The 23,728-nt window shown below is 34.3% G+C and overlaps 1 protein-coding gene across 2 annotated transcripts in view; it reads left to right on the top strand.

Moving 5' to 3' along the window:
• LOC106869053 (uncharacterized) overlaps positions 1-14,890 on the top strand; it is a 38,249-nt gene extending 23,359 nt beyond the window's left edge. For both annotated transcript variants that reach the window (XM_014914563.3, XM_052971016.2), the window contains exons 3-4: positions 6,865-7,091; positions 12,347-14,890. In XM_014914563.3, coding sequence (XP_014770049.1) covers positions 6,865-7,091; positions 12,347-12,506 — 387 coding nt within the window. In that variant the 3' untranslated portion in view covers positions 12,507-14,890. The remainder of the gene's footprint in view (positions 1-6,864; positions 7,092-12,346) is intronic.
• Positions 14,891-23,728: the final 8,838 nt, after the last annotated feature.

The raw sequence follows: 23,728 nt of genomic DNA, 5'->3' as shown, positions 1-23,728 counted from the left end.
TTCTGTGTAGAATGCTTCAGGATTTAGAAAAATAGTGATGATGATGTTTGAATGCTTAAAACTAATATTAGCAAAAATTAAGTCACACAGTATTATTTAGAGTGAAATATTTAAGAAAAGATACAATTTATATGGGTTGAAATATTCTAGTTTCATAACATTTATATTGGAATTGTCAGTAAATAAATGAAAAAGTTTGACTACATCTACATTGGACACAGTCAAGTCATTAACATGTCTCAATCCTGTTGAAATGTACTTTTTATTATTCATCAATTTATGTATATGTATCAAAATATTCCTTTTTCTTAGTTTTTTTTTTTTTTTTTTGCTGCAACAGGGATATAATAGAAGACAGTTGCCTAAGTTGCCACACAGTGGGACTGAACCCAGAACCACTGAGAAATCAGTGCATCAAGCAAAAGTACACTTGGGTATTATGTTTCATGCCATACCCCTTCACACCAAAGTCAGTTTTTTGGGGGTTTTTTACTTTCTTTCTCTCTTTACTAGAATAAGAAATGTACCAGACAGGCTACTGGAGAAGGGGAGTTGATGCATATAGCTAGTAACCATTGAAGACAGTGCCCCAGAATGGCCATAGTCCAGTAACTGAAACTGGAATGCAGGAAACCAAAAGAATGGGAAAAGACAAATTCTTCCACTTTTACACTACTGCGCCATTAGCTGTATTCTTATGCTGACCCCATCCACTACATATATATGCATACATTTGTATATGTGTGGATATTTTACATACATTTGTATGTATATGTATGCATACAGATGTATATAAGTGTGTGTTTATATGTGCCTGTATATATATATGTGTGTGTGTGTTATATATGTATATATATGCGCACACGCACACACACACACATACATACACACACATCAATAAGACACAATTAAGAAATATCACAAACTGAAAATGAATTTAAATCTTAATTGAAAGTATTCAAATCAGACAAATTTTTAAGAGACTAAAAAAAAAAAAAACTGGCTAGTCAAATTTGATCTAAATGTTTGTTTTGATTTGGGTATGGTGGAGATGGAGGGGGGAGCTTTTTTTAGATGGATTATTTAAGCACCTATTAATAGACTTTAATTAGGTCATTTAAATTTTAGTTTTATTTATTTATTTTCTGTAAACAGTAGAATAGATTTCATGCGAAAGCAATGTTTAAACGATGATGATGATGATGATGATCATCATCATCATTTAATAGCTAAGTGGTATATAATAATTTCTATGAATTCCAAGTATGGAGAATATTGGAAAATAATTTGCTTTTAAAAGCTTTCGCTCTATAATTGGGAGATATTCATGTATGTGAAGTTTATGTTGGTTTGGCATGTACCCGTTAAGTGTGCTAACATCACAAGAAGTTGCTTGATGAAAACATAACATTTGTTCAGCAGTTTATAACATTAGACATACATGTGTGTCTCTAAGGCATTTAGTCCAGAAGTTTACTTTATATGTGTGTGTGTAGTTGTCTATATAAATGAATCTATAACTATCTAGATGTGTATGAAAACAAGTATATCTGTATGTATGTAACTGCGTGTTTTTTATGTGTGTGCCTATGTATACATATGTAACTGTATCTGTATATGTGTTTATATATATATATATAGATAGATAGATTTCTGTGTGTGTAACTGTATGTATTTCTGTAAGTATGACTATATATGTAAGACCTAGACAGTATCTGCGAATATGTATATATGTATCTATCTATCTGTTTGTTTCTTTCTCTCTGGTGCATATATCTATTGAAATGTGCATACCTGTATGTGAATGTGTATATATATATATATATATATATATATATATATATATATATATATATATAAAAATATAGATAGATATATGTTTGTGTGTATGTATGTAAATATGCTTATGTATCTGCTTTACCTTCAGACCTCAACTCCTGATGGGGGCCATGACATCTAAATCTGGGGTTAGAGAAGGGTTGTAGCTCTGTCATTTTGACTTACAGCATGCCATGAGCATCTAAACCTGATGGAGCTCATCCTTCTCCAGTTCTGACCTCAGCCAATTTCTTCCAGAGAGAAAAGAGAAAAAGAGAACGAAAGCAATTGACCCTAGTTCTGGATTGATTCGTTATTTATTGAAACTGAAAGGATAAAAAGTGAAGTTGACCTCAACAGGATTTGAACTCAAGTACTGCAAGGCATTCTATCTAACACTCTAATGACTCTGCCAAATCTCACCTCTCTGTAAATCTGCATATCTATCTGGCTGTGTGTGATGAGAAAGAGGCAGCGAGACAGAGGGAATATCATAAATGTGGTTGTGTGTGTACAATGTTTGTCTCAATGTAAACATGTGTATGTATACACACACACACACACACACACACATACACACAAGGTGTTGGTATTAAAATTTTCTAGCAGACACTAAACACCATGATCATAAAACTTCGAATATTTAATGCTGCAAAAGAGTGTAAAAATGTTATGTAATGCTGTATACACACATTAAACAATAGATATATACATATTTACTCAGATCTAGAGACTAGTAAGTCTGAAGTCCATACATGTCACCTCTGTTTTGTACCAAACTGCAAATATACAGCATTTATTTAAGATTATTACAGGAGCAGTTCACATTGTTGTTTAACCCAAGGTCATCCCTAATGGAGCTTTGATCCAGGATTGCATTGTTCAGTGTGTTCTTCTTTTAAAGAGATTTTACTACTATTACCAGTATGATGCTTGACCATGTAAAGGCTCACACAGTGGCTTGTGGAAGTTCCCATGTTTGTAACAAATTGTTTTTTTTTTCTTTTAGCCATAGGTCAGCCTTAGTCAAGCAGTTTAATTAAAAATTGATCTACATAATGATCCTATTTGTTTTATATATCAAGGACTACCTTGTCAATCTGTTCTTTTTTTCTTTTACTGGTTTCAGTCATTTGACTGCGACCATTCTGGAGCACTGCCTGTAGTCGAACATATCGACCCCAGGACTTATTCTTTGTAAGCCTAGTACTTATTCTATCGGTCTCTTTTGCCGAATTGCTAAGTTACAGGGACGTAAATGGACCAACATCAGTTGTCAAGCGATGACAGGGGGACAAACACAGACACACAAAGATATATATATATATATATATATATATATATATATATATATATATATATATATATATATATATATATGATGGACTTCTTTCAGTTTCCGTCTACCAAATCCACTCACACGACTTTGGTTAGCCTGAGGCTATAGTAGAAGACACTTGCCCAGGTGCCACGCAGTGGGACTGAACCTGGAACCATGTGGTTGGGAAGCAAGCTTCTTACCACACAGCCACGCTTTTATTTAAATAATTTTTTTGTTTTGAGATGATTTTTTTGGTGGGGGGAGAGAAATTTAAGAATTTGGCTGCTATATCCAAGAGGGCAGGTGAATGCATGGAGGTTTCCTTAGTTTACAAAAGTGGATATAGTTCTTATTCTTGTTGTTGAGGAGTCAATCAACTTATAGACATTAGTTGTTTATTAATAACAGATATATTTTTTGAAATACACTGCCTGCTTTTCAATTAAATTTGAAAATAATGAAGAATTTAATGAAATAGCTTCATCATTATCATTCTTGTATTTTAAGGCAATGAACTGGTAGAATCTTTAGCATGCCAGACAAAATGCTTTGCAGCATTTCTTCTGGCTTTACATTCTGGGTTCAAATTCCACTGAGGTCAACTTTGGCATTCATCCTTTCAGGGTTGATGAAATAATTACCAGTTGAGTAACTGGGGTCAATGTAATTGACACCCGCCCTCCTCCATAATTTCATAATCTTGTATTTGGAACAAATACCTGAAAATATGATGGGAGGTTTTAATTTCGATCACTTTTAAACAGGAAGTTTAGTCTTTATCTTATTTCTTGATGCTTACAATGTACGTGTATCAATGAGATAATGGATAGATTTACTGCCTTTAGTTTAAAAATACTTATTTTGAATAGAATCTGAAAATGTCCAATTAAAGGAAACCTAATGATGATTAAAGGTCAGACTGATGAAAACATAGTTGTAAGAAGTTTATTTCCTCACCACATGGCTCTGGGTTCAATCCCACTGCATGACACCTTGGGCAAGTATCTTTTACTGTAGCCCTGAGTCAACCAAAGTCTTGTGTGTGGATTTGGTTGATGGTCACTGAAAAAAGCCCATCGAATATGTGCAATTGTATATCATTGTGTTGTCTGTCTCCAATATCACTTGACGAGTTTTGGTTTGTTTATGTCCCTGTAACTTAGCAGTTCAATCAAACAAAACTGATAGAATAAGTACCAGACTTAAAAGATAAGTACTAGGGCTGATTTGTTCAACTACACACGTCAAGGTAGTGGCTCAGCAAGGCCACAATCCAATGACTGAAACGAAACAAAACAATTATAAAAAATAAAAAGATAACAGAAAATGACTCATCTCTAAAAATGAGGTTAATGGTCTCAAGTATTTATAACCATATTAACAATAATTCATCTCAGACATTTGATCTCCTTTAGTATTTTCAATAGTTTCAATATTTTTCATAATTGAAACAAATGAAGGCATGCTTCAGCTCTCAAATAATGAATTATTTCTAAGTGACAACCAATTAAAGCTTCAAATGATAATGCCAGAACCTCCAATTTATGTAACATGATGTGCAAAGATTATATATATATATATGTGTGTGTATATATATATATATATATTTATATATATATATATATATATTTATATATATATATATATATATATATATATATATATATATATATATATATATATATATTTATATATATATATGTGTGTGTGTGTGTATGGATGTGTGTATATGTATGTGTGCGTGTATATATATGTGTGTGTATGTATGTATGTATCTATATGTGTGTGTATATATATATATATATATATATATATATATATGGTTTAACTGGCCCCTCACTACCCTTTTACTGTCATACATGTTGACTGTAAATATACACATTTGCAGATTTATTAAAAATTTATTATAAATCCTAATATATTATCAAACTTTATTAAAACTTAGCAAATATAACAGTTTGCTGATATGGAGGAGATGAAATATATTGAATCAGTCTTGCTAATTTAATAAAATGAAAATTTTTAAACGAAAAACAGTTTCCTCATCCTTGTTATAGAAGTTCCAGTGAAGATTTGTTTGTTGAGAAATAATTCTCTATAAAGTATGAATACCAATAAGTAGTGCATCTTCCTGTCTACTGTATCATCGTTTTGAATCTGCTGTCCCGCACCATCAAACATCCCTTATTCCATCCACTTAGTATTGGCACCCCTATGTGCTGTGAGGCAAGCCAAGTGAGATCGTAGCTGTGGCTGATGCCAGTGTTACATAACTGGCCCATTTAAGTGTACCCCTTCAACCGTCGGGCACTATGCTGTGCATGGGAAGACCTGTTGAGCCAAGTGAAATCATAGACATGGCCGATGCCAGTGCCACCTGACTGGCACATAAAAAGCACCATTCGAGCATGGCTGATGCCTATGCTATTTGACTGGCTCCTATGTGGGTGGCACGTAAAAAGCACAATTTGAGCATGGTCGATGCCAGTGTCTCTGACTGGCTCCCATGCCAGTGGCACATAAAAAAGCACCCTGTACATTCTCGGAGTGGTTGGCATTAGGAAGGGCATCCAGCTGTAGAAATCTTGCCAGATCAGATCGGAGCCTGGTGCAGCCTCCTGGCTTGCCAGTCCTCAGTCAAACCGTCCAACCCATGCCAGTATGGAGAGCAGACATTAAACAATGATGATGGTGATGACTAAGACAGGATATAACAGCAAAATCTTCAGTCTGGATCTGAAGAAGAATAATCCCTACAGAGCTGGTATTTATCACTGGTTTCTAGAGTGTATAGAAAATAGATCTCTCCTTAAATAGAAACTTGGTTTATTGTACATTGTTTTTGTATCTGGTTTGCAAGATTCTTTATGTGAAATCATATATTGAAAGAAATTTTGTTGTGTCTGGGGAGAGTCATTGTGCCAGTATAATTAACACACACACTGGTTCAATTCCACTCCTTTATTAATAGTCAATTGGCTAAATATCCAACTAATTAATTTGTTTTGTTTCTGTTGTCAAAGGTCTTTTGTTGTTACTTGCAACCTTTTCAATGATTATCGACTTAGTCCATTATAGAGGCGTATAGCAATGAAAGAGCTTTGACAAACAAAAACAAAACAAATTAGTTAGTTGGATATTCAACCAATTGATTCATAATAAAGGAGTGGAATTGAACCAGTGTGTGTGTCAATTATATTGGCATAATAACTCTCCCTAGATACAACAAACTTATTGTGCATAGATATTCTCTCTTGGGAATTGATAGTTGATAGTCCAAGTCAAGGTGTTAGTTGTAAAATTGGCTGAGCAGCTGCTGGCTAGTGTTCAATTGTATAACTTCGAGATACCTTTCAAGCAGCAAACAGGTAAACAAAAAAAAAAGAGAAAGTGACGAATTGCTAGTCAAAGTATCAGATAGAATGTTTTGCAGTATTTGGTCTGATTCTCTGTATTTTCAGTTCAAACATCGCATATTGTACCAAGCTGATTTCGTCTGAGAATTGTATTAAGGTGAAGGTGCATGGTTCTGTGGTTAGTGTTGGGCTCACAACATAAGGTAGTGAGTTCAGTTATTAAGAATATACATGCTTGTGAAATACTCAGCCATTTAGTAATTTAATGAGTTGGTCATTTGGCTGATTAGACAACTGAATGCGCATTATCAAAAATGATTGAGTAACCACCACTGTAAAATATCTTTTTCCATTTGTAATTTTTCACAGGGAAGAGTTTGGGCAAATTCCACCTTAAGGTGCCAAAGTGAAGCGCTGAACCCACTGTACCAGTCATCATCTCAATCTTGTAAGTCAATCTCTGATGCAGGCTTCGATGCCATGCATCGCTGCTTCATAGAAAATAATTTCTGTGACATAAACTGGGATAACCGAGATGCAATATGGGATATATTTGACGCCACAGATTTGGGGCCAGGATCAGCTGCATCACAGAAGTAAGTCACTATATTTAAATATTTCTGTCTCTGACATGATTAAATCAATTGATAGATCAGTTTATGTGACCTATAGACCTTTAACCTCATGTTTTAATGATACATCTGCATATACGTGTGCTATGGATACATATATATATATCATCAACATTTTTACATCCCATTTTTTTTCCATGTTGGTATGGGTTAAATGAAACTTGTTGAGGCAGGATTTTATGATTGGATTCCTTCCCTGATGCTAATTCTGATTTGTATTCAAGTATGATGCTTTATTCAGCTTCACTTGAACCACAGAGAGCTATTGCCACACTCTTTCACTATGCTGAATGGTATCAATACAAAGACATACACATGTGCATGCACAACAAGCATGCACACAGACATGCAAAAACATTCACTCAAGGTGCAATACAGTGGGACTAAAATTAAAACCCTACGGTTCAAAAGGGAACTTCTTAACCACATAACCATACCTTTTATATCATCATAATATTCACTTTTCTGTGCTCGCATGGGTCAACTGAAATTCAGTGGGGGGGGGGGGGTAGATTCTCTATATCCTGATACCCTCCATGTTAACAATTTTTATATATTTCCAATTAAAGTTAATACTACGTCATATGTAAACAAAGTTTGATTTTGAAGTGCTGAAATGTATTGTAGTACAAGTAGAAAGATCTATTTTTTCAATGCATAAATACTGATAGAACAGCATATATGGGATAAAATCATTTTAGAGCAGAAAAAGTTTGTCGGCCACCAGCGATGAGACACGAACTCACATCCCATCAATTTCCAGTCTAAGTGCTTTACCATTTAAGCTAAACTGTTTTACTGACAAATTCTTCTGCCATTTAGAATTTATAGACTCATCTAGAAATGCTAGATGGAATGGAAATTACATCATATATAAACAAATCTAAGTTTGTTTTTGAAGCGCTGAAATGTATTCTAGTACAAGTGGCTGGTTGCTGAGAGATTTTTCTGCTCTGTAAGGATTTTATCCTATATATGCTGTTCTATCAGTATTTACGCATTGAAAAAACAGATCTTTCTACTTGTATTAAAGTTAATACTGTTTTTTTTTCCTTTCTTCTTCCTTTTTTTTTTTCAAACATGAGCAGCACAATGTTTCCATGGAATATTGGAATATGTTTCCATGGAATGTTGGAAACAGATGATACCACTTGTATGACAGTCATGTTTGTTTACAATCAGTATGCAATTTCATACTTGCAAACACAACCACACACATATAAGTGTATGTGTATGCATATAACTATATATATATATATATATATATATATATATACACACACACACACACACACCAACTTAACACCAACCACTCTGCTAGGTGGTTGGTGATAGGAAAGGCATCCGACCATAAAAACTGTGCCAAAACAAATGCAGAAGTCTGGCACAGTCTTCTGTCTGGCCAGCTCTTGTCGAACTGTCCAACCCATGCCACCATAGGAGGCGGACATTAAACAATGATGATAATATATAATCATTTAACGCCTTTCTTTCCTGCTGGCATGGGTTGCATGGACTAACTGGATCTAATTAGCCGAAGAATTGTAGAAACCATGCCAAAGCATGGTTTCAACAGCTGGATACTCTTAATTATATATATTATTCATATAAATACAGTGTACATTTAAACACATAAGAGGTAACCATCATAGGATTCCTTGCATGCTAGAAGGAATAGCCAAAATCCAAACCATTATTAGGGATAAACTTCAAAGGGAATGAAAAATAAAAACATTTACCATCTATCTCCTGGACCATGGTTTCAGACTTTTTTTTAGCAAATAAATTTGCTAAAAAAAAGTCTGAAACCATGGTCCAGGAGATAGATGGTAAATGTTCTTATTTTTCATTCCCTTCGAAGTTTATCCTTAATAGTGGTTTGGACTTTAGCTGTTCCTTCTAGCATGCAAGGAATCTTAGAGATATATATATATATATATATATATATATATATAATTGCAGATTATATGTATAGTATTTTCTTAGTCAAGAAATACAGTCCAAACTTGTTTTTAATCTCTTGTAGAATTTAATAATAATGTTGTAAACAGTAAAGAAAAAGGCATGATGATGTGTAAAGGAAATAAAAAAATAAACGCAGGGCTCCAGTGTGCATGTTCTAGTTCTTCCCTATCTGTATCCCAGTGGAGGCTCATGGCTTATTGGTTAGGTTGTTGCTCTCGTGATCATAAGAGTGTGGTTTCAGTTCCTGGACCAGACAATGCATTGTATTCTTGAGCAAAACATTTTATTTCACAATGCTCCAGTCTGCTCAGCTAGTTAAAAATGACTAGTTTATGGCAGACTGGCATCCCAATCAGGGAGCCATTATATACACCACAGACTCTGGGAAATTGGCTTCATGAACCTATGGCTTGGGAAGGACCTTTGATCTTTTCTTTATTTTTTTTCTGTATCCCTAGATCAAGTCCTACATAGGTTTAACTACACATTTCCCCACCTCCAGCATTTTATGAAATAATTGCTATCTAGTCACAAACAATGCAAGATGGGAGGAGACAGTGACTCAGTTTACTATATACATGCCTCTGCTTTTTAATTTTGTGCTCTGGTTCTTCAGTATTAAAAACAAAATCAATATTTTAAAGAGAATTTTGTATTTCATTAATCTTTAAAACTGGCAATTTAACTCCCCACCCACAACAATCCATCAGTTTTTATCAGCAACAACTACAAATATTTTTTGTTTCAATGTTTGGCATATTTTAATGTTTAAATACATAAAACCTTTGTTAAAATTAGCCATAAAACTTGGAAACTGGATAATAAATGTCTTCAAAGTCAATTAACTTTGATAAGTTGTGCAATATTTTCTGATATATTCTAATAAGATTTACACGCAAAGTTCTTTTTAAGTATGCAAACATTTTCATATACAATGTGTTGTTGTAGATGATGGTGGTGGTGATGGTAGTGGTGGTGGTTGTTATTGTTATTGCTTCTGTTTTAGTTTTCATGTTGCTGGAGTTGTTGCTTTTGGTGTTTATGTAGTTGCTGTTGTTGTTGTTGTCTTGTAGCCCCAGGCAAGCCCTGATCGAGTCTTATGACTCACAGGTAGTCAGTTGAAAAATGGAGGCAAAAGGTGCTGCACCAGTGCTAGTTTGGTACTCATTTGCAGCCAAATAGACTGGGCAACATGAGAAGAAATAATTTGCACACAGCTGCAACATGCTAACCATTCCATGATTTGATCCTATAGCCTTATAATCATGAGCACAATACTTAGTTAGGTTATTAAAACTCTTGATTCTTTGTTTAGCATAATACTGTTTAATGTAGCTTTCCTTTCAACTTTTTTTTTAAGATGATAAGTTGTGATTTGATGGAGACTTAATTGTTATTTTTAGCAGAGTGACCACATATAGACTTCATTGGCTGAGAAGCAAAAGACATGGATATTTCTGGTAAATGTAATACAAAAATAAGCATTGTCTTGAGTCCTAGCATTCATAGGGCCAGTCACCTGATTTCTGTGGTGTGTAAAAAGACCCCCTTCAGTCATGGCTGACCATGGGATTGCACCTAGAAAGTTACCCTCTGAGCTACAAGTCCAGACAAAGTTGTTTATGGAAGACCAGCAGTTGCCCATACATACCAGCCTCCCCTCTTGACGCCACCGATGTTCAAGGGAAAGGCAATGGCCGATACAGCTTGCTACCAGTGACATCGCAACTCATTTCTACAGCTGAATGAACTGGAGCAACGTGAAATAAAGTGTCTTGCTTAAGAACACTGCACAGCCTGGTCTGGCAATCAGCAATAACCATTGTAAAAAGTTACTGATTAGAAGAAATAATTATTCAGATTTATTAAGTTAAATTGGTGAGGGAAAAAAAAGAAGAAAAAATGTGGTGTGTACCAGTGGCCAATTATTGTCAGGAAGATAATCATTTCCACCCAAATCTTAGGTTTAGAAGTTTGAATTTAAAATCAAAGAACTAAGAAGATGCTTATAATATACACCTTTTGTCTTCTGGCTTTTATTTGTTTCAATCTTAGACTGTGTCCATGATAAAGCACTGCCTTGAAGGTTTTAACCAAACAAATCAACCCCACAGATTTTTTTAAAACCTGGTACCTAATCTATCAATCGCTTTTGCTAAATCGCTAACTCGTGGGGATGTAAACAAACCAGCGCCAGTTGCCAAGCAGTGATGGAGTCAAATACAAAGGCACACACACACACACACACGGCTTCTTTCACTTTCTGTCTGTTACATCCTTTCACAAGGTTTCAGTCAGTTCAAGGCTATTGTAGAAGACACTTGCCCAAGGTGCCACACAATGAGACTGAACAGGGAACCACATGGTTGGGAAATGGACTTTTTATCATACAGCCATGTCTGCACTTGGCTTTTTTTTTTTTGCATACTTGTAACAAAGATCTTAGTTTTTTTTCTTTTAGTATTTTTATAAAAATCAATAGCTTGGATGTAACAATTCTGAGTGAGTCAACATTCCTGGATAAAGTGAAGGTTGGTACTAACTTATCCAAAATATGAGTTCATATGGAGATGTATTTAGTTCAGGTATTAATAAACCTAGGTGTTGTGGAAAGATCCTGACCATCCCCACTTAACTGAAAGTGGACCAACACATTTCAATAAAATAAAGACACTGTGAACTGTCAGTACTTAACAACAGTACAGTTGACAGCATTGATCGTCCATATTGGTTACTGTGTTATTTTAATATCATAACTACGTTTTGGAGTAGTACGGTAGTGCATTCTGTGTGAACATATTAATTCTGCAAAAGGTTATTCTAGATAACCATATCCAAATATTTATTTGGGTAATGCTATTCTTACACCCTTGTGCACAACTCACAACATAACACTAGGCAAAACTGGTTCTAACTGCATGTACATAACAGTACAGAGTGTTTTAGCGATTTATTCTTTTAATATAATTGCTATAATATACATCCTTTCTGTTTTCTTTCTCTCTCTCAATATACTGCTAATTAATGCTTAATGCTACAAATTGCAGTCTTGTCCAGTGTAATTTTGTTTTATTTATTAATCTTTGACGAATTACAGATAGGAGGCCCTATATATGTTTTTCTATGCATATACAGTTGTAATTCTGACTCTGTAATGAAACATATGTAACACAGAATTAAAAATATACCAAATTTTCCCAGTCTTTTGTTTTGATATTATATTCAAAATGTGTTTTTTCTCTTTTTGATTACAGAATGTGGTCGAAAGTCTTGAAGACATCCGGAAGCTGCTTATCTCGTAGAGCAACACAGTTTTCTGACTGGCTACAAGAAAGAACAGAAAGCATTGGACAAGTAATTGAGGACTTTTTCCGTGGAATTTTGGAAAAAATAAAAAAATCCATCAGAGAATGAGGTCCATTAAGTATATGAATAACAAAAGAGGAATTTTACAATGTAAAAGTATTAATAATCCTGATTATGTTGACGGCGAAGATTATTATTATTATTATTATTATTATTATTTTTTACAATTGATTTAAGAGAAAAAATGACAGGTTTATACTTTTCTAACACAATCTGTTTAAATTACGGAAAGGAATTTTGATTCAGTTCTTTTATTGTTATTTATTTATTTAATTTTTTAAATAGTTGATTGAATATTTTCACTTGCTAAATCTGAGACATTTTCATAAAACAAAACTGAAGCTAATAAATAAATAAAAATAAAATTAAAAATATAATTCTAGAATTAGCATTTAAACTCAGATATAAGATTTTTTGAATTTATTTTTTGTTGTTGATGTCAGTTCTAATGAAAATTTCAGTTTATTATTGACTGATAGAGGCACATTGACTGTAACTGAGTTACAATGTTGTCTATAGACCACTTGACTGTAACTGAGTTACAATGTTGTCTATAGACCACTTGACTGTAACTGAGTTACAATGTTGTCTATAGACCACTTGACTGTAACTGAGTTACAATGTTGTCTATAGACCACTTGACTGTAACTGAGTTACAATGTTGTCTATAGACCACTTGACTGTAACTGAGTTACAATGTTGTCTATAGACCACTTGACTGTAACTGAGTTACAATGTTGTCTATAGACCACTTGACTGTAACTGAGTTACAATGTTGTCTATAGACCACTTGACTGTAACTGAGTTACAATGTTTTTCTATAGACCACAATATGTTAAAATCCCACCAAGGTCAGTTTTGCCTTTCATTCCCCTTGGATCAACAAAATAAAGCCCCAGTCAAATATTGGGGTAGATTTAAACCGATTAACCCCTAACTCCCAATCTGTGGTCCTGTGTGTATGTTATAAATTATTACCATTAAAAAATGTTGCAAGCTGGCAGAATCATTAGTGTATTGCAAAGAACAGTTTTTCTTCTTGGCTCTTTATTTTCCAAGCTGAAAATCTTGCTGAAATCAACTTTATCTTTCATCTCTCCAAGATTGATGACATAAAATACCTGTCAAGTATTGGAGTAAATTGCATTAGCTAATTCCTCCCCTCAAAACTGCCAATTTTGTACCTAAATTGAAAACAGTTATTAGTATTAATGGGGATAATATTTCAATACCCTAATCATATTGATTCTGTTTATGATTTGGTAGCTCCCATTTCCAATAATTTCATTCCCATTTATCTTCAGATCCTTATTTGTCATGTGCTCTGGTTAGGCTTGTTAACGTTTTTTTTTCTTCTTTCTTTCATGCATGTCTCCAATGTTCTTTATTTGAACCTTGCATGAAATAACAATTAGCCAGTAGTTCAAATCCAAAATGTACACATGTACATAAACATTATAAATATGATCATTGGAAAACAGGTTGTTTGGAAGTTTAGGAATTTACCAAAATAGAATAGGAAAGAATAAATGGTTTCTCCAAGTTCCATTCCTGTTTCAATATTGCGTGATTGTCACAGGAAGGCACCATCCAGCTGGGAAAACAATTTACTCCAATGAAACAACCATTCGATCCATATTAGCTTGGAAATTTAGATGTACACTAATATATATATATATATCAAATTCTAATATTAATTTCAGTTAGGGAATATCGTCATTCAATTCCTTTAATTATTATTTTAATTTTATTTTAGTTTTACTCAGCTTCAGTGTATGGAAATATTTCTGTTTTGCCAATTAATAAAAAAAAAAAATTAAAGTGATTGAATTTTTAATGTAAAATAAAAAATAATTTTAAAAAATTCTTTTCTTATTTTCAATATTTTTGTTGTACTTGTAGAATAATTAAATGATATCAGAAATAATAAAATAACTTTTTATTTTAAACTTGTTCAAATTTGGGAATACCTTAAGTGAGGTTTCAAAGTTTAAAATATTTTTTTCAATAAATATAATTATAATTTCTCATATTTGAAAAAAAATTGCATATATTATAGCCATTTGCCTATATTTCCCATAATTAGAAATTCCAATAATATGTTATTTCCTTGTGCATGTTCTAATAATTTCAGTTTTGGCTATTATTTATCAATATTGGATATTAGTAGTGATGTTATTAAATATCATAGCTGGTTATTTGTATTCATGAATATTTTTTTAGAATATATTTAAAGTAAATTACACCTGATAAATTGTAGAAAATTTATATCACCAAAACTTCATATACACAAGCATCAAATAATTACTAATGTTTGAATAATATAAGCCTTCATTTTAGACTCTAAATAGCAGAATGATTTTCTTTCTTTTTTGTCCTTCATAACAAAACAATTTGTCTATTTTAGTATAAATAAAAATTATTTGACAATATCCATGTTGTTGTTTTTTATAATTGCTTATTGTGCCAGAAGTTGTGATTTCTTTTATTTCAGCATATTCTAACTGATAAAAATAAAGTGCCAAAAACTAAAAAAGAGACCATGAAACGGTTTCCTTCAAATCACACCTGATGGTAAGATTTTATAATGTAGTCCTTGATACACTGGTGGGGTAAGGTGGGGGAAGCTGGCTGTGTGGTAAGAAGTTTGCTTCCCAACCACATGGTTCTGGGTTCAGTCCCACTGTGTGGCATCTCAGGCAAGTGTCTTCTGCTGTAAGCCTTGAGCTGACCAGAGCCTTGAGAATGGATTTGGTGGACAGAAACTGAAAGAAGCTCGTTGTGTGTATGTATATATAAATATATATATATATATATATGTGTGTGTGTGTGTGTATGTATGTATATATATATATATATATATGTATATATATATATATATATATATATATATGGGTATTTATATGTGTCTGTGTTTGCCCCACCACCGCGTAGCAACTGGTATTGGTGTTTACATCTCCAAGAAAAGTGACTGATAAAATAAGTACCGAGGCAAAATCATTCAATTAAAAATTCTTCCAGGCAGTGCCCCAGCATGGCCATAATCTAATGAGAAACAAATAAAAGAAAATTGTCATAGCTTCGACTCTGATAATAGATCTTTTGGATCAGGGCTGATTTGGAGCTAAACGTCAAAAAACAATTAACTACTATTAGTTTACTGAGCTTCAGCCTTGAAAATATATTAGTTTCAAATTTTGGCACAAGGCCAGTAGTTTTAGGGGAGAGACTGAGTTGAATACATCAACCTCTGTGCTCAACTGTTACTTAATTTATTGACCTCTCGAAAGGATAAAATGTAAAGTTGACCTTGGCGAAATTTGAACTCAGAACAGAAAAACGGATGAAATGCCACTAAGCAGTCTGCCTGGCTCGCCAATAGTTCTGCCAGCTAATTGCCTTCTACCTTGAAAATATATTGCCATCATTTTAATACATCTTTTCCCTCTTGTCATTATCTATAGCATCCAACACCCTGAGTTCTGGTTATACCATTTCTTTCCACATCTTCCTCTTCTCACAACACATGTCATATTGTTTTTCTTTTTATCCAGCATTCTTTGTCTATTTACATTACTTATCTATATTTTAGGAAATAGTCTTAATCTTTTGTCTGGTTTAACAAAAGAGACCAATAAAACAAGTAGTAGGCTTTAAAAGAAAATCAGTACTAGGGTTGATAAGTTTGACTAAAATTCTTCAAGGCAGTGCCCCAGCATGGCCGCAATCAAATTACTGAAACAAGATAAAGATTCCATGTTTTTAGCAGGTTTTACACTGTTGCAAGCATTTGAGTCAGGACTTAGAATAAATTCTGTCCACCAATTTTGAAGACCTTGCAAAGACTCATGGGAATGCAATTTCCTCTTCCAACTTAGTCACATTCCAAAATCTAAAAGAATCTCCACTGAATTTCATGTTCTCTTTTACCAATCAGCATTTTAGTCTTTGTTGTGTGAGACAAGATAACAAAGTTGGATAACATTTTTTTACTTTCTTTCATGATTTGCACTTGGAGTTCATTTTCTAGAAAATAATTAGCTAATTGCAAGCATGCAGACGTCCTCAGTTCAGAGCTTTATTATGTTCAAAAAGATTCAGATTAGACATTATTTGAGAAGGATGGGCAATTGAGCAAGCTAGCAGTTCAGACACATTTTGGTGAAGTGATGACGTTGTGAAGTTGTTGATAAAAAAAAATTAAAGAAAATGAAAAATAAAGGGTCTAAAGTAAATGTGTTTATAGTTGTAGTGAAGAAGTGGTTGATAAAAAAGTAATAAAAATATAAAGAATGTAAAGAAAATGGTATGTATGTGTGTGTGTTTAAGGAATTAGATTGAACCCCTATAGCTGTGGAGACTTTTGTTGGATGGCTAGGGCAGTCAAGCACAACAGTGTGGTCAATACCATAAAACCCACCCCCATTTACATAACATTCTTTTGTATTTTTATTATATATTTGCCCCCCCCCCCATTTACTTTAGATTATTTATTTTCTTTACTTTCTTATCAAAAACTTCCTGACCACACAACTTCCTCGCTTCACCAAAATGTGCCTCAACTGCTAGCCACTCACCACCAGCATACAGTCTTGGAGTGAAAACAAAATGTTACATTACCTGATGAGGCTCCCTGTGCTGTGCGTTGCATCTGATGTCATTACATCGTCCCACACCCACTAGGGAGCAGTGCAGAATGAAGCTGAAATGATTGCTGTGCTAATAAAGCTTCTAGCTGCACTCTATCTTCCATATCAATCACTTAAAATATATACATATATACATATATATGATTTTGGCTTCAAACAGATTGGACAGGTTTTGAAAGCAACCATATGAGAGGGTTAGCTTGTAGTCAGAGTTTTTGCAAGGATCTGGAGATAAAAAAAAGAAAAGGCTATATTTCTGCAAGAGTAATTGAAGACTTCATTATTTATGAGTATTTTCAAATTTTCGAGTTATGTCTTATTTCATTTGGAAAACTAAAAAGAGGGAAATAACAACAAAAATGTGTTATTTTCTTTTTGAAGAGCAGCAATCATTTCAATAACATTTTATGGATGTAAATCATAGACATTGGATACTGAAAGGGAGAGAAATAGATCATGGCTTTTGAAATGAAATGCTAAAGAAAGATGCCTCATGTTCCATTTATAGAACATTGAAGCTATGAAAATGTAATGAAAGAAATTTGTGAATTGTTAAAAAATAGAAAATTAAATGGTTTGATTATGTATCATGACACTATATTTTACCTCTGGCAAATATTTTTGTCTGTGAATAAACCCTTGGCAAAAGAAATATAAAATGATCATGTAGAGGTTGGTTGAGCATCATTAAGAAATGGAGAAAGAAGAAAATAATGGAAAACATGAGGTTGGCCGATGACAAGGAAAGATGGGGAGGGAGGGTTGTATCTCAGGCTGTACAGATATGGTCTCTCCAGCCGTTGACTGTTAATGATGAATTATTAAAAATTGTGGCTCTTTATTAAAATGGTAAACGTTCTACATATTAGAAATTCTAAATTACAGTTATCTTTCTCTATCTCAGATGTAAATTTTGTCCTTTTGACCTTAATAACTTTTTAATAAAAATCAATTTAACCTACTGATTCTGGCTGACAAGTAATTTTTAATGAGAAATAATATTTTTTTTAAAGATGAACTATTAAAAAGAAATTAAAGTCTAAGACAAACAATAAGTGGATTTTAAGATTCATTTGAGTGTTAACCAAATTATTTTGTGGTATCAGATTATAGTCCTTTATATTGGAATTTTGAAAGTTCAAATCCTGTCCAGATTGACTTAGGCTTCCCTCCCTCTCTCTGATATCAATAAAATTAGAACAAGTGGATAAAATGGTACTTGATTTAATCAACTATGCCATGGAAAGCAGTGACCCAGTAAGGACAGAGTCTAATTGTTGAAACCAATAGAAGAATATTATTTAGGAAGGGCATCCAGCCGTAAAAACTCTGCCAAATCAGATTGGAGCCTGGTGTAGCCATCTGGCTCACCAGTCCTCAGTCAAATCATCCAACCCATGCTAGCATGGAAAGCGGACGTTAAACGATGATGATGATGATGAATGCAAAACTCCCGGTAATATATCAACGTGTATGTAAATTTAACAAGTTTATCTGTCAATCTAAAATTAAGTTCACAACTGTTTCTATGCAAGTATTGAACCATGAAAAAAGAACTTCCTTTAAGTGAAATGCTTTCATCATACAGCTTTCCTATCTCTTTCACTTTGCCAAAAGATTTTTCTATTTCTTTAATAATATAGTAATTAAAAGATTCTTCCTTACCTACTTCATGATGAAGAGATTCAGCTCAATCGAAATAGTGATTATATACAAATATTAAGGACTTTATGACTGAAATGAGAAAGCTATTTAAACATATAAAGATTATATAAGACATGCTTAATTACAATAAACTTAAATTTATTTCACTCAAGAGAAAATAAAATAAAATTGACTCCTAGTAAGATGATTTTCTCCCTTACAACTATTGAACTGAAAGCTTTATTTTATTCAATAGCTGACAGAGATTGCGAAAGGCTATGAATAGGCAGAATATTTTCAGGAGAGACATTACAGCTGTATCTGATTGTTCAAGTGCTTCAATTCTGTGTATATACATATATTTACTCGATTGCTGCCATTTATCAATGGTTCATCCCATTGTTTTGATGCACTATTTTCTGTCATTAATAAAGTTGTAAGCATTCTTGACAACACAGGTATGTTAGTATATTAAGTTAACTTGTATGCTGGAAAATACAATACCAATTAGTACTAACTTTGGCTCACAACTCATAGGTCCTATTTTGCTTCCTCCTCCTCCTCCTCCTCCTCCCCCTCCTCCTCCCCCTCCTCCTCCCCCTCCTCCTCCTCCTCCTCATCATCATCATCACCACCACCACCACCACCATCATCACCATCATCATCCTCTTTTAACATCCATTTTCCATGCTGGCATGGATTGGATGGTTTGACCAGAACTGGCAGGTGAGCTGCACCAGGTTCCAGTCTGGCATGAGTACTATTTACATGGAACCATCATAGAGCTTTTGCAAGCCAATCCTTTCCATCAAGGGTAGCAGCATTAACACCCTGATATGCAATTATAAGCCTGGTTACCCATAACAAGCTTCATAACATTTGGCAAATATTTAAAAGTCAACAAGGTACGTATTTTTCAAGACACGTATAGAGAACATTCCTAATTATGGAGCTGAAACTTGGACTATGAAGGAGTTTCAAGATTGCTTTAATGTTTCATACACCAGGCTTCTCATGAAGAGTCAAAATATCTCACGGAACAATAAACACATGCTTTTATTCTTTTACTTGTTTCAGCCATGCTGGAGCACTGCCATTTGGTCAAAGAAATTGACCCCTGGATTTATTCTTTGTAAGCCTGGTGCTTATTCTATTGGTTCCTTCTGCTGAACTAAGCTATGGGGATGTAAACACACAAACATCAGTTATCAAGCAATGGTGAGGGAGAAAAACACAAACATAAACACACACACACGCACACACACACACACACACACACATACAGACACACACACACACACACATATATTACAGGCTTCTTTCAGTTTCTGTCTACCAAATCTACTCACAAAGCTTTGATCTTTGGTTGGCCTGAGGCTATAGTAGAAGACACTTGCCCAAGGCGCCATGCAGCGGGACTGAACCTGGGAACATGTGGTTGGGAAGCAAGCTTCTTACCACACAGTCACGTTCAAAGACAAGATTTATGAACACATTTATGGACACATTGTACTCAAGACGACCCATCCGCCACAGCAGAAGTGATACTGATGTTGGTGCCACATAAAACGACACTTGTGTTGGTGCCACATAAAACGACACTTGTGTTGGTGCCATGTTAAAAGCATCCAGCACACTCTATGGAATGGTTGGTGTTAAGAAGGGCATCTAACCATAGAAACCATGCCAGAACAGACAATGAAGCCTGTTGCGGCTCCTGGCATGACCAGCTCTGGTCAAACTGTCCAACCCATGCCAGCATGGAAAAATGGATGTTAAGTGATAATGATGATTCCACCCATCTCAACTCTTGTTGCTCAATGCTGAATCAGCTTTGTGTGCCTTTGTTATTGGATAAATTTAAGACCATGTTGGATGTAATATTTTGATATCTATGTCTATGATTAAAAAAGAACATGAGTTGGTTGAGCATTTACGTTATACTTTGCGTGTTTACATTTAGGTAATTGGATCTATGCTAATGTCCTATGGAAAGACTCGTAAAACTGTCAATAACTAAAGATGGAAAGAGTCATTACGCTGATTCTGCTTCGTATCTTCGTAATCCCGCGTGGAGGGCAGATGTTATGGTGAAACCATTTTCATGATGTTCATCATGTACAATGGAATAGGTGCATTCAATTGAGATGTCTTTAGCTGGAATTTTGTTACCAACTGTGAAAACAAAAGCTCTTAATGTGCTTGGTTTCCTTCTGTATTGAATGGATAAAAGTGATCGGATAAATTTATGAATATCAAACAGAATATTTTAGGGTTTCCTTTTTTTTTATGTCACCTTAATTATCAGGTTTACTGAAGTGTATTACTGATAAAGTTTATCAGTTAATTTGAATTTTGACAATAAACTGGAAAAATTCGGTACTTCTATTTTAAAAGTTTTGACTCAAAACACTTTTTTTCTTATAAAAATAATTCATTTCAGGTGGCTGGCATAAATTGCTAGCCCTACCTGAAAATTCATGAGTTTCTACTACCTTTTTAAAACTAAATTTTGCGATCAGCCAAAATCGTAAATTGATCTTTTTTCTAAAAATGAGCAATTTCAGTCCAGCAAAAATGGTAGCTAACCATGAAAAAATAAGAATCAGCACCATCAAATTAGTTAAAAAACGTGTTTTGTTTCTTGGCACCAAAAATCATGTTGATCAATGTAACTGCAAATGCTAGAATTATGCAAGGGACATAACTTTTACAAATGATGTAAGGGAAGTAAGTCTTGATTCAAATTCTTGTACGAGCAGAATAAATGGAGCGGAGAAAAGAAAAGGACTTTTCTTTTGTCCATTGCAAAATCTGAAGGAAGGGGCAGTACCTATGACCTTTGCAGGCTCACTGGGACCAGTGAGTTTGCTGCAGTTAAAGATCGGAGACCGGTGAGATTCATGTTACGTTCAGCTATTTCACCTTATTATGAATGATCCAATATGTTTTTTTCTCAATACTCAGGAGAGTTGACCTGTTGGATAAAGTGTTGTGCTCCAAATAAACACAGAAGCGTTAGGATATATTTGAATTCGGGACATTTGTGAACCATTGCAATCCTGCCGTTTCCCTACTGTCATGGGAAATGCATACGTATGTATGTATGTATGTATGTATGTATGTATGTATGTATGCATGTATGTGTATGTATGTATGTATGTACGTGTGCATGTATGTATGTATGTATGCATGTATGTACGTGTGCATGTATGTATGTATGTATGCATGTATGTGTATGTATGTATGTATGTACGTGTGCATGTATGTATGTATGTATGCATGTATGTACGTGTGCATGTATGTATGTATGTATGCATGTATGTGTATGTATGCATGTATGTACGTGTGCATGTATGTATGTATGTATGTATGCATGTATGTGTATGTATGTATGTATGTACGTGTGCATGTATGTATGTATGTATGTATGTGTGCAGATTTGTATGTTTTGTTTTATGTATGTATTCTCATGCATATAGTTGCATATCCAGACATGTTCATATATCATCATCATCATCATCATTGTTTAACGTCCGCTTTCCATGCTAGCATGGGTTGGATGATTTGACTGAGGACTGGTGAAACCGGATGGCAACACCAGGCTCCAATCTAATTTGGCAGAGTTTCCACAGCTGGATGCCCTTCCTAACGCCAACCACTCAGAGAGTGTAGTGGGTGCTTTTATGTGTCACCCACACGAAAACGGCCACGCTCGAAATGGTGTCTTTTATGTGCCACCCGCACAAGAGCCAGTCCAGGGGCACTGGCAACGATCTCGCTTGAAAACCCTACAAAGTCCAGTCAGGCCGTACTGGCAATGGTCACGCTCAAGATGGTACATCTTATGTGCCACTCGCACAAGAGCCAGTCCAGGGGCACTGGCAACGATCTCATTTATATATTTAAATGATAAAATTCTGGAAAGTTTTACAAACTTTAGCAATTCCAGTGATGGATTGGATCTGTAGTCTTCAAATCAGCTTTCTCCTTTCAGGTTTTCAGATGCCTAATTTCTACAGATTGGTATTTAAGCAGTGTGTTACATATTCCAGTGCCCCTATATGTATGTCTCTTCTATTTTTTAATTATTATAAATCTTCCACTGAGGAGGGAGCCGGTTTCCAACAAAGATACAAGACCCCATCTTTGGGATGTAGTTAACGTAAACAAATTCACATTTGGAACTTGAAAAAAGTCTTCAATATTTTTACTGTTCCACTCACAGATTGCACTTTTAATGTATGAATTAAAAGTATGAATGTATGTGTCAATTTCTCTTTCTGAAAATCCCAGTTTATCCAGATTCTCCTTTAAGCATTTAATAACAAAATCTAGTGCTTCAATCATTATTGGTATGAACATGAATTCATAGTCTGGATATAGAAGCTGGAGGTTTCGAAACAGTTACCCATAGATATCCTCTTTTCCTTTGATTTTCAAAGGGATATTTATATCTGCAGGACAGCTGATCTCTATGATGGTACATCCCTATGCCCCTCAGTTCCAAACAACAATATCTGGCCTGTTATGTTTACATTTAACAGAAGTTTTGATGGGAATATTCCACCAGTATTCCTTGAGTTGGTGTTTATGAATGTATTCCATAACAGAGAGATTTCCTAAGTTTATTTCAGGACAGTCTTTTTTGCAGATGGCATTGTAAATTGTTTTAGCAACAACATTGTGCCGCATAGTGGGGTAGTATCGTGACAACATTTTTAGGACAGCTGCTGCATGTATGTATGTATTGATGGATGGGTGGATGCATGTATGTATGTATTGATGGATGGGTGGATGCATGTATGTATGTATTGATGGATGGGTGGATGCATGTATGTATGTATGTTTTTTTTTTCCAAGTGATCAAAAGTGAATCTTCCATCCTCTATCCCATTTTTATTAAAAATGAAAGCTATATCTAAAACTACATTATCTGTTGTGTCCCTTTTTTTTTAGATGGTTATGTATGCTTTG

Source organism: Octopus bimaculoides, chromosome 10 (assembly GCF_046866305.1).
Source record: "Octopus bimaculoides isolate indiv1 chromosome 10, ASM4686630v1, whole genome shotgun sequence".
NCBI classification, from domain to species: domain Eukaryota; kingdom Metazoa; phylum Mollusca; class Cephalopoda; order Octopoda; family Octopodidae; genus Octopus; species Octopus bimaculoides.
This window is presented reverse-complemented; position numbering and strand designations above follow the sequence as displayed.